Source organism: Pseudonaja textilis, chromosome 10, assembly GCF_049901715.1.
Source record: "Pseudonaja textilis isolate UNSWEBS1 chromosome 10, rPseTex1.2, whole genome shotgun sequence".
Lineage (NCBI taxonomy): Eukaryota > Metazoa > Chordata > Lepidosauria > Squamata > Elapidae > Pseudonaja > Pseudonaja textilis.
The window spans coordinates 18801326-18813976 of record NC_141999.1 but is presented as its reverse complement, the minus strand read 5'-3'; the positions used below and the strand labels follow the sequence as shown (position 1 = coordinate 18813976).

The window sequence follows — 12651 nt, the reverse complement described above, 5'->3', positions numbered from 1 at the left end:
GCCTTCAGGAAAATGGGCCGGCAAGGCAGGTGTTGAGGGGTGTGCAAGGCTGGCTACAACTGTCCAAAGGTAAGTAGTAGGGCAGCTCCACCTCCCCATCCCCATCCTAGCTTAGCTTTTACCCATTCACTCTGGAGTGGGCGGGATTTTAATTAGGGCTTATTTTGGGGAGGGGGGTAGGGCTTCTATTGGGCACATGTGTAAAAATCAAGCTAGGACTTACCTTCAGGGTAGGTCGTATTTTCGGGAAAACTCAATTGTTGGAAATGCAACAGTACTTATGTATGTATGAATGTGTGTATGTATGTATGTATATGTATTTGTTTTGGTTAAACAGGTTTGACACCACATATGTGTTGTGTATTGAGTCTGAGCCTTGAACTCTTAAATTGGTAAGTGTCTATGGAGATCCAGGTCATGGTTGTCCCAAAGGTGCTTTTTTTTTTCAAGAGGCAACTGAACTTTTCTTGTTTTTTCTTTGAAGACGCTTCTCTTCTCATCCAAGAAGCTTCTTCAGCTCTGACTGGATGGTGGGGAATGGAAGGATTTATACTCCTTGCAAACAGCTGGTCCTTTGCATTCTTTTAGTGGGTCGTTCAGGCCACCTGGAGGTTTATCTGTGTCCTCAGGGTCACCTGAGGGGTGCAAACGGGTGTGGAGCCTTCTTGGAACTGTTGAAAGGACTGTGTTGTAGATTGGAGATAGATGATGTCCTATCCCTCCCCCTCTGTTCAGGTTCACTCTCTTCTTTTTTTCCTTTTGAAGACATTTCACTTCTCATCCAAGAAGCTTCTTCAGCTCTGACTGGAGGGTGGAATGGACATCAGAACTGAAGAAAGCTTCTTGGATGAGAAGCAAAATGTCTTCAAAGAAAAACCAGAAAGTCCTTTAGGAAAGCCTTGCTGACTGCAGAAGAAATGGGCCGGCAAGGCAGGTGTTGGGGTGTGCAAGGCCTGGCTACAACTGTCCAAAGTTCAGTAGTAGGGCAGCCCCACCTCCCCATCCCCACCCTAGCTTAATTTTTACCTGTGCACCTTTGGGACAACAATGACCTGGAGGACTGAGAATCTCCATAGATCGACTGCTGCTTTTGTTATATATAATTACATAATTGTATACTTACAATTTATATCGACTGTATCCTAGTATGACCTGATTGCTTATTGTACCCTATGACTACCATTAAGTGTCATACCTTATGATTCTTGACTCTTGACGAATGTATCTTTTCTTTTAGGTATACTGAGAATATTTACACCAAGATAAATTCCTTGTGTGTCCAATCACACTTGGCCAATAAAGTATTCTTTCTTTCTTTCTTTCTTTCTTTCTTTCTTTCTTTCTTTCTTTCTTTCTTTCTTTCTTTCTATCTATCTATCTATCTATCTATCTATCTATCTATCTATCTATCTAGTTATACAGATAGTCCTCGACTCACAACAGTGAGTGACCGTTCAAATTTACAACAGCATTGAAAAAAGTGACTTATGACTGTTTCCCACTTATGACCGTTGCAGCATCCCCGTGGTCATGTGATCAAAATTCAGATGCGTGGCAACCAGCTCATATTCGCGGCCTTCTGACAAGCCAAGTCGGTGGGGAAGCCAAATTCGCTTTGCAACCAGCTTACTAATTTTAACAACTGCAGAGATGCCCTTAACCAAAGGCAAGTCGTACAATGGGACACAACTTCCTTTAAGAAATGTTTCACTTGGCAACATGAATTCCAGGCTCAATTGTGGCCATAAGTCAAGGACTACCTGTAGTTATAGAGAAACAAAAGAGTTTTAATGTGCTTCCTCCTCACCCCCCCTTCCTCTTTGTGAGAATGAGGGTGTTACATTTCTGCCCTGGACTCAAGTTTCATTTTATCTCCAGGTGGCTGGAGAATTCTGGGAGTTGAAGTCCACAAGTCTTAAAAGTTGCCAAGTTTGGGGATCCCTGGTTTATCTGAATGTTGTCTCAGTAGGTTTTCCTGCCCACCAGAGCAGCCTGTTGGTAAACAAATGGGTAGCCTTTTTTCACGGAAAGGCTACCCATTCATTTTGTGAATCTGCTTGTGACGTGCTAACAAAAACCACCCAGGTAGCCTATAACTCAAAAAAAAAAAAAAAACGCCCTGAAGTTGCAACCCTTGCATTCTATTTTACAATTAACAGGGAAAGGAAAGTGCTCTAGAAAAGAGATCCCGAGCCGCAGAATATTTAGGCAATGTATTCTAACAAAACAGGGAGTCAAAATGGTGAGACTGAGCAAGACTGCTGGATCACGTGTGAGCAAGAGGTAGATTATGATTTACTGGTAAATACTGTTGATCAACCAGAGTGTCCTCATTTACAACCCACGTGCAGAAAGAAACTCATCCTTCTAGATTAACTGCAGAGAAGAACAAAAATGTTTAGGGAGAAAGGTTTAAAAAAATATAGGCTGGCTTGGAAATTCTGGGAGTGAAGTCCACAAGTCTCAAAAGTTGCCAAATTTGAAGACCTTGATTTAGAAAGAGAAAGAGCTAGTGAAGGTGGCTCACTTTTCATCTTTTAATAACCCCATAATCCCTTGCGGTGTGGAGTCTGGGCAACTGAATGGACTCAGTGTTTACTGGTCAGGTGACCTTCCTGTTGCCAATGTAGAGGTTTTTTTATCCCCAGCAGATATATTCTCAGTGTGCCCAGAGAGAGAGAAATATCTGCCTCTACCTAGGATCGAACTCACAGCCTCCTGATGGTGAGGTGAGAGCTCCACCTCTAGGCCGCCACACCACCCCAAAGATCGATCCACTTTGCCTGCCTTGCATTTCTCATCCCCAAAGCTCCACAGCATAGAAGGCAGTCTTTTTTTTATTACTCCCAATGCTGGGATAGAGATTGCAAGATTAAGGTTTGTTCCCTTTGCTGAAACATTTGGTAGTGCAATGGTGGGGCTGATATTAAACTCGCAAGCTTTTAGCTTTCAAAACAAAACAAAACCACAGTTGAACTTGGTGCCCTCGCAGTTATGGAGGATATTTTTCAAAAAAACAACCCCACAACTATCATTCTCTGTTGTACAAAATAATAATAATAAATCCACTTGTTAGTATGATATACTGAACGTTGGGATGCTAAAATTGTCCGTGTTGCGTAGGGTTCATAAACTGAAGGCTGATGGGCTGCATGGAAGCTGAATTGGGGAGACCAATGGGGGCAGTTTGAATGGCCGGATGGCCTTTGTTGTCCTGCAGGAGGAAAGATGTCTCGGCAGGCGCGGCCATGCACGGCACGCTGGTGAACACCATGATATCTGGCCGCAACGGGGAGATGGTTTCTTGTGGGGCCGGCAGCCCTGCGGCACCAGTGAGGGAGGCTTTGCTGGCATAGCTGAGCGCCAGCTGCTCCAGCCGCCTCTTCTTGAAGAAAGCCTGGGTGGTGGCGTGCAGTGGTTGGAGAAGACGAGGGATGGGTTGTCCCGGGTGCAAGAAGAAATCAAAGCCGGAGCAATCGGCGGGGTCGTAGGCCGATAGGCGGGGCCCTTCGTTCTCGCCTGGCCAGGCGAAAGGAAAAGGGAGGGTAAAATCTTCGGTGAGCACCCGGATGGCAAAGTCATCTTCTTTTCCAAATTCCTTGTAGGCCCTTTGGATGCTGTGGAAATGCTCTTCCCATTTTTTCATGTCTCCGTCATAGATGTCTGGGAAGGAACCCGGAAGTGTCTGAAAGAGCCTGGAGAGAGTGGGGCCTGCTGGAGAACCGGACAAGCTGTAGATGACCCCGGTTGGAGTGCCGGACGAAACTGCCTGGTTAAAGATGGGGGGTGGCTGGAGGGAGGTCAGCGGTGGGGGAAGCAGGAAGTCCTGTGAGCTGCTTCCTAGTTCTCCTCTGGGCTTGGATCCGCTCCCTGTGGTGGGAAGGGCCTTGCCCTGTTGCAGGGAAACCAGCGGCCCCGAAATCCCTCCATCACCTAGGTGGAACGTAAGAGAAAGGCAGCAAAGTTAGAGCTAAATTTCAGCAAACCCACTTATTAGAAGTTCTCCGAAGCTCTTTGAAGAAGACAGTAAATAGTCCCTCCCGAATATTTATCTTATGATACAATAAATGGCAGACGTTGGGTTGTACGGTCTCCATCAATGAAACAACAGCTTCTTGTTCAGCCTTTGCTAATGGGATTCAGGAGAGAAGAATTTGTTGGCACTCACAAATGAGAACTAGCTTGGAAATAGCCCTAAAATGTGTGGAGTTTTGGTTAGATATGAGCAGTTGCAAGACAACAAAAGAAGAACCTGAAGACCTATCAAAATGAAGAAATCTTTAAAATCGTGTTAGCGCAATTTTATCCCTTCCAAAGAAAATCTACCAAGAAGGAAAACCATTTAATTTAACAAGGATTTTCCAAAACGAATCTGGTTAATTATTCCTCCCACCTCGTTATTTTGATTCTTGCCTTTGACTTGTATTTTGGTTCCCCCCCCCATTTTTTTAAAAAAGTACATTACTTTTCATGTCTCATTTCAATCTCTTTGATCAATTTTATTTAAAAAGCAACCCATAAGAAGTAGGATGTAACACCCCCCCCCCCAAAAAAAAAACCTCAGAGAGCTGAAGGGGATACATCTAATGATTCAATAATACTGTAGGCAGGTGACATTTTCAGTTTACTGTATTTTGGGGGCACAGTTAGTTTTGTTTAGCTGCTTAGAGGTTTAGAAAATCAATTCTGCTTGTTCTTGGATGAAGCATTTAATTGAACGTGAATGGTTTTGCCATGAAAATGGCGGCACATTTTCGACATCTAAGTGTTGTAAAAAAAAAAAAAAAGGTACAAATTGCTCACTTCTTTAAATTTTGCTAGTAAATAAACAGCAGCAACTAAGGACCTCCAAGAAGACAAGAGAATATGGCTATGGTAATAAAACAATGGATGGAGAAACAACAAAGAGTCTTAAGAAATTATGAAAATTTCTTGCTGGGAAATTTGGCATATATAAGTGGATGATACTAAAACAAATATCCGTGCTGTATATGATCATCAGTAAGAAGTCAGGCTTCGTTTAGGTTTAGAGCCACACCCATCTGTTGTTACTTCTTGGGTGACCTTAGGATAAGGGACTGGCCAAATTGTAGGGTGGCTGTAGAGAAAATGTGAAAGAATTACCATGTAATCTGCCTTGAGCTCTTCAAACAGTTTGGGTATATAAGTGTTAAGAATGCTGTTACATGGTTTTCAAGCCAGTTCTTATAAGAATGGAATAGAGATACTGATAGCAATAGCACTTAGACTTCTATGCCCTTTACAGTTCTCTCTAAGTGGTTTACAGAGTCAGCCTATTGCCCCCAACAATTTTGGGTCCTCATTTTACCCACCTCAGAAGGATGGAAGGCTAAGTCAACCCTGAGCCTGGTGAGATTTGAACTGCCAAATTGCAGTCAACTAGCAGTCAGCAGAAGTAGCTTGCAGTACTGCACTCTGACCACTATGCCACCATGGCTCAATAGTTCCTAGTTAGCATCCAGTGGAGAAATCTTGACCCTGTTCTCTCATTGATACTGCCAAGAACTCTAGCTGCTGCACTCAATTGTGACTTGCAATTGGACATCAGGTGGGCCATCTTGTAGGGGTGAGATTTGGCCAGTTGCTTAGGCCTACCCTATGCTTGCTATATGGTCTACTCTAAGGCTTGTTGAGTCTTCACCTGGAGGATGGGATGGGTTGTCCAAAGTCTCTGCCCCTAAAGAAGCCATGGTCATGCCTGGGAAGTTGGTCTGAAAGGGGTGGAGGGCCCATTGTTGACTGCCGTTTCCTAGGAAACTACAATGGCTTTCTGATGACATCACAGCTGATCAAAGGGGAAATGACAATGTGATGCAAATAATCAGAACTGAATGGGGCTCTCGATATTTTTCTGTTGAGGGGACATCTATTTGGAAATCGATCAGGGGTCATGTCTTTACAATCTGTTAATCCTGGATATCAAAATCACATTGTCTCCAGTTTTATGCAATGCATGGAATCCTAAATCCCAACAAACCAGGTTTATACAACATGCTAAATTACAAAAAATTTAACCAATCCAGGTTAGCACTAACAAAGCTGAGCTTGTTAGTATATTCGCTAGGGCTTTACTTGATTTGATTGAAAGTTCTTTGCTATTGGGCACCACAAAGAGCCGTTCAAACCCTCTGTCTAAGATGAAGCCATGATTCACAGTACCAGTTCATTAGCCATAGTCCAATGAATCTAGTAGGTTCAACTCTTCTTTGGGGACTATGGTAAGTGAAGCACATGTTTTACCTTCTATGGATTGGATCCAGAGGTGGTATTCAGTAGGCTCTGACCAGTTCTGGAGAACCAGTAGCAGAAATTTTGAGTAGTTCAGAGAACCGCCAAATACCACTTCTGACTGACCCCACCCCCATCTATTCTCTGCCTCTTGAGTCCCAGTGGATCAGCTGGGTCTTCTTTGGTTGTTCTGCACAGGAGAACAGAGCTGGAAAGCAGGTTAGTGGGGTGGGGAGGGAATGGGGATTTTGCAGTATATCCTTCCTCTGGAATGGGGTGACAATGTGGGTTTTACAGTATCCTTCCCCTAGAGTGGGAAGGGAATGGAGATTTTACAGTATTTTACCTCTGCTATGCCCACCAAACCATGCACACAGAATCGGTAATAAAATTTTTTTTGAATCCCACCACCGATTGGATCCATATGTTTTAAATCGTAATAAGATTTGAGACAGAAGCATCTACTGAGTGAGTTTGCTCCTACTTGCAGAAGGTCTGCTCAATAACACATTAATTCCCAACGGAAGGCCAAATAGATTGATGAACATTTCAGACATTGGAAGATATATAAATGACCCCATGCAAAAGGTGCCAAGCTCACAATGACAGTGGGTAAAAAAAACCCTTTGGTTATAATATAGAACATGGGTCTTCAAACTTGGCAAGTTTAAGACTTGTGGACTTCAACTCCCAGAATTCCTGAGCTAACATGATTGGAGGAGGAATTCTGGGAGATGAAGTCCACAAGCCTTAAAGCTTTCAAGTTTGAAGACCCCTGATATAGAACTAGAGAAATGGCAAAACGTGTGGGAAAGGAACTATCAATTGACAATGGCAACTTCTTATAAAGAAAATGTATATTAAATGTTTTATAGATGGCACTTACCACCTGCTAGGTTAGCTAAAACGTTCAAAAAATATATCTAGCAAATGTTGGAAATGTAACCAAAAAACAGGTGCGTATCATATGTGGTGGACTTGTGTCAAAGCAAAAAGAAGAATCTTTGGCAAAAATACATAAATGTTTAGAAAAGGTGATAGGAAAGCATGTAGATTTTAAACCTGAATTGTTTTTATTAGGTATAGCATCAGAAAAACTCCAGAAACAAAGTATATATTTAATATTGCATGTCTTAGCAGCAGCGAGGATTATATTTGCACAATATTGGAAAAATGAAGAAACACGGCAAGAGGAGAGATAATCAGGAAGATACTAGATTGTGTAGAAATGGACAGACACTGAAGATTAAACAGAAAAGACACAATATTATCAAACATGGACTTCATTTTACCAGTGGTTGGAAAAAAGAGGTGGAAATTAAGAATGTAATCTGAATTGTTAAACAAATTAAATAACCCAGACAATACGATGTTTATTGGGCACTAACAAAATGTAAATAGAAGATCAATAAAATGTTTATTTTAAAAAGGGTATCAGGCTTTAAAGTACCACACTAGCAATGGACAGTCCTGAATAGGGTTCACACCTCATATAGTGAGACTTATTGTATAAATGGGGCATCGCATCCTCCCCTGTTTGACTGCCAGGTCCCATGTCAAACGAGATCACATTGTGACCAGCTGTAAGCTAAGGGCATATACTGGTCCAGCACCTTTTTTTTTTTATAAATGATGCTGCACTTCAATAGTTAGCCTAAACCAGAGGTCTTCGAACTTGACAGCTTCAAGGCTTGTAGACTTCAACTCCCAGAATTCCTCCTCCAATCATGTTAGCTCAGGAATTCTGGGAGTTGAAGTCCACAAGTCGTAAACTTGCCAAGTTTGAAGACCCTTGGCCTAAACACTGGTGCCTGACTATATATTTTTTAAACATATTTTGTTCTGTGTTTTTTTTAAATTTAGGTGAAATGCTAATATATATTGCAAGTGCATGTATGATATCCCATACACTTAATAAATAAATGTGAGTCTGGAGCCATAGGGTAAATCTCAGGAGTTTTTTGGGGGGAAAAGGGCATTGAGTGTTGAAAATTATTCTCTTCATAACTCAGGAACCCCAATGGTGGTTTAGTAAAAGGGGGCATATGATCTGTCTTGCAATCTATTGGTTTTCACGCTAAGCTTTGGATAACAGATTGATTTGGAAGGGACCTTGTAGGTCATCTAGTCCAATCTCCTGCCCAAGCGGGAGTCCCTACACCATTTCTGACAAATGGCAGTCCAATCTCTTATTCAAAGCTTCCAGTGATGAAGCTCCCACAACTTCCAAGGGCAACTTCTGGTCCATGGGTTGATTGTTCTCACTGTCAGAATAGTTTCTCCTTATTTCTAGGTTATATCTCTCCATTATTCCTCGACTGGCCTTTGGGTGCTTTAGAAAATAGCTAAATAGGGTTGAGGGCGTGGCCAGCCAGAAGTTACTATTGGTTTGGCGACCCCTGCCAAATCCTTGCTACCGGTGCATACTGGCTGAATACCACCACTGGGCTTCCCCCATTGACTTGACTTGTCAGCAGGTTGCAAAAGGGGATCACGTGACCCTGGGACATTGTGACCGTCATAAATGTGAGTTGCCAAGCATCCGGATATAATCACATGGCCATGGGGATGCTGCAATGATTGTGAAAAATGGTCATAAGTCACGTTTTTTCAGTGCCGTTGTAACTTTGAACGGTCACTAAATGAACTGTTGTAAGTTGAGGACTACCTGTACCACAACTTCGCCCAACTTGAGTGCTTTCCAGATGTGCCAATTTCCCAGAATTCTTCCACCAGCATGGCCATTGCAGAAGATTTTCCAAGTCTGCAAATCTGGAAGAAACTGTGGGGAAAGCTGAGCTACAAATTAAAGGGGACGGCAGTCTCAGCTATCTGATTTCTTTGACATCAACTTAAGGCTGTCAAAAGCTTCTAGTGTCTTAATTCTAGTGGTGGGGACCATGTTGTAGATGTTTGGTTGAGTGTTTTTGCAGTTCTTTTGCTTTAATCACTAGGTGGCAGCAAAACCCAATAGTTTGTCTTTTTCCAAAATTCAAAGTGAACTGTTGATGGATTATTGATAATACTTTGCAAGTGAGGTTTGTTGATTCTTGTTGTTTTCTTTCTATATAGGAGCCAAAGAGATTAATCCTTCAGCTAATAATTGCAAATAAAGTATGCTTCATGCTTCAAATAAAAATTAATGGCAAACCCACTTCCTGCCAACTCTGGCTTCCTTGTGGAAAAAAATAAATGTAAACATTGATAACATTGAACTATATAACAATATATGCTTTATATAATAATAAAATGAGTGAAACACATTATAATTATTCATTTAATGATCTTAAGCACCATGATAACTCTTGCCTCTGCCATTGGACTGAATCACATGAGGGCAGCTGGAAAGTTAAACGTTTGCCCCATCAGTCACTCTACTCCATAAGAGCTATGCAGTGGTGGGATTCATTTTTTTTTTTACTACCAGTTCTGTGGGCATGGCTTGGTGGGCCTGGTTTGGTAGGTGTTATTGAGGTAATTCCCCATTAGGAGAATGAGCGCATGCAGGGAGACGTATTTGAGAGTAGTGTTTGAATAATACACACACAGCACACAGATACACTGTACAGTAAATGTAGGTTTTTACTTTCAGAAACGTTAAGCAAAGTTCAAACACAGTCCAAAGTCATTCACAGGTAAGATCAGTCAATTTTAAGTCCAGGGATAATCCAATAACAAAGTCCAGTGTCAAAAACAATTCAGTATCAGACTTACATCAAATCCATGAATATCAGTCAATTATGAGGAACAGCAATATTCTCCAACAGAAGGAAAACAGACTCACTCAGACTTCTTCTGAGACTAAGACTAAAACTAGACAACCCAGGTTTTTGGCTCCATCTTATGGCCGTTTGAGAAACCACACCCAATTACACTTTTAGGATTCTCTTAAAGAGACAGTATTAAAATGTTTATCCTGGTTTATATATTGTCCAACCCAAATAGCTGTTAGGTGACTTACATTCCTAACAGGCGTGGCAGGGGAAGGATACTGCAAAATCCTCATTCCCTCCACATCCCGCTAACCTGCTTTCCAGCTCCGTTCTCCTGTGCAGGGCAACCCAAGGGAGACCCAGCTGATCAGCTGGGAGGTAGCAATAGACTGACCATCAGCTGGAACTCAGAGGCTGGGAGGCAGCGAATCGATCGATTGGATGCCCCAGCCTCACAGGATAGGTCTCCCTGCAGCCTCCCGGGAGTTGAAACAGTACGTGTGGGGACTCCTGGAAGGGCCGGGGTTAGTCAGAGTAGGTGGTATTTGCGGGTTCTCCAAACTGGTCAAAATTTCCACCGGTTCCGCCACAACCAGTTGGAACCGGTTGAATACCACCTCTGGAGATGTGGGTATTTATCTGTAACTGAATTAACTTGGCTTTTATCCTGGATTGACTCATAAAGGTAGTTCCACAGATTGGCTATGTCCAAGAAGTTAAGTTTCCACAACCAAGCAAACAAGTTGAAAATATGCTGAATTTCACTCGAGTAAGCGTGTCATGAGAATGCAATTGAGGAATCACAAGGGCTCATTTTCTGCTCTCTGAAAGAGTTCTCTGAAATAGAGATCCATAAAGGTTGCCAGTTTTCTGTGGACTGCTTCTCAGTTGTCTCGGATTTCCAGCCCTTGTCCTACTAACTAGGATAATATTTGGTGCTTTGTGTCACTCAGATTCCAAACAAGGTTTGGGCAAAGGAGTTTCTGACCTTGCTTTTCTCTTTATAACTCAAAAAAATAAAAATCCACAGGACATATTCCAACTCCTTTAAGTTTGCAATGTTGAGTACATCATATCAATAACCAAAAGTGAATCACAGAACAAGCACTGGATAAAAATAATTAGATGCTGTAGTCAAAACCAAGATTAAAATCAAAGTGACAAAGTGAAAGAGAGAGATTTTAAAGATGTGTCATTCAGAAATCCCATTTCAAAACTGGACACTGTTTCCTGCAAGGAAATCATCTTAAAAGGCCATAGTTCTAAAATCCCACACTGATTCCTGTAAAATTGAGCAAGTTTTTCCCTCTGGGAGCCATCTAATTTTCCTTTAAATTGCATCCATTTTTTATTTGTTTTTAGAAGTCGTTTATTTAGTTGTTCATGTTGAATCCATGCAACATGGCAGGAGATTTTTCCAAATCTCTTGGGAGAGAAGATTTAGTAGATTCTGAAGTTCTGAAAAGCAGTCCAGATGATTGCTGCATTCTGATTCCTTTGAGATAAAAGCAGAGGCGACCAACTGTGGCAACTTTAAGACCTGTGAACTTCAACTCCCAGAATTCCCCAGCCAACATGGTGGGGAATTCTGGGAGTTGAACTCCACAAATCTTGAAAGTTGCCAGGGTTGGACACCCAACCCTGGCATAAAGTGACAAGGTGATCACAAGAAGGCAGGATTCTTGCCCTCTGAACACTTGTAAAACCACAGTTACAACAAAGATTTTCAGTGGAAGCTCCCTTGTTTATTACACTATTCCTTTTTCTAATCCAATTTGCCTGTCCCAACTTGGGATGGAGAGTTTCATCCATTTTATTAGTTTTTGTGTCTGGTGTCTTGGTTCATGCTGTCACTAAAAGTTGATTGTCCGCTCATTTTCATCTCTTGTTTATTTTGTCATTCAGATTATTATTATCTTCTGTTATCTATATTGCTGCCCAGATATGGGAGAGACCTTTAAAAATTGGCTAAAGAGCTTCCCAACCCTCACCCCTGTGAGAAAGAAAAATAATTAAATTATTTTTAATTAAATTAATTGTATTAAGATGATTGAATGGTGGGGAAACACCAGGTTTGAAACCACAAATGGCCTTTCAAAATTCTCCGCTTGGTTTGTCATCAGGTAAATTAGAGCCTGACATCATCTATATTCTTTTAAAAGTCAGGTTCACCATCAGAAATATGAAGCCCGGGGATGGAAGGCAAAATAGCTTTTGATTCCTTCTGCAAAAACATATCCTGATGATAAGAAATAAGCCAGCTTTGTTTTCCAAGAACTAGACAACTGGACAGAAGATAACCATGCACAATGCTTTACTGTACCACACACTTCCCCAAAATAGCCTGTTGCCCTGGATTAACCTCACTCTCCTAGGCTTGATGTAGCCAGCAAATATGTCTTTCATGCTCAGTCCTTAAAAAATAATAAAAGTCTGAAAAGTTTGTAAAGTGCCATTCAGCCTTTACCTGCCTCCGAAAGGTCTTGCCCTGGTTGAGATGAGGTGCTGGCTTTGGGAGAAAGGCACTGGAAACATGGAGGCTGCCTGGAAAGATGGTTTATTGATGAAGCGGAACCACCAACCACGTGTGATTCTGGGCAGCTGAACAAAATGGAGTTGAGAGTGGGCAGGTTTTTATACCTTCTTTGGGGCTTTGTATTTCAGCTTCCTGTTCCTGTGCAAGAATATG

General features: G+C 41.9%; 1 protein-coding gene across 1 annotated transcript; it reads right to left on the bottom strand.

Moving 5' to 3' along the window:
* Window positions 1-3100: 3100 nt before the first annotated feature.
* On the bottom strand, window positions 3101-5717 carry C10H8orf90 (chromosome 10 C8orf90 homolog). The gene is made up of 2 exons (XM_087939436.1): window positions 5663-5717; window positions 3101-3933 (listed from the first exon to the last, which is right to left on the bottom strand). The coding sequence occupies exons 1-2, from the start codon at window positions 5715-5717 to the stop codon at window positions 3101-3103; spliced, it is 888 nt and encodes a 295-aa protein (XP_087795562.1).
* Between the last annotated feature and the right edge of the window lie 6934 nt (window positions 5718-12651).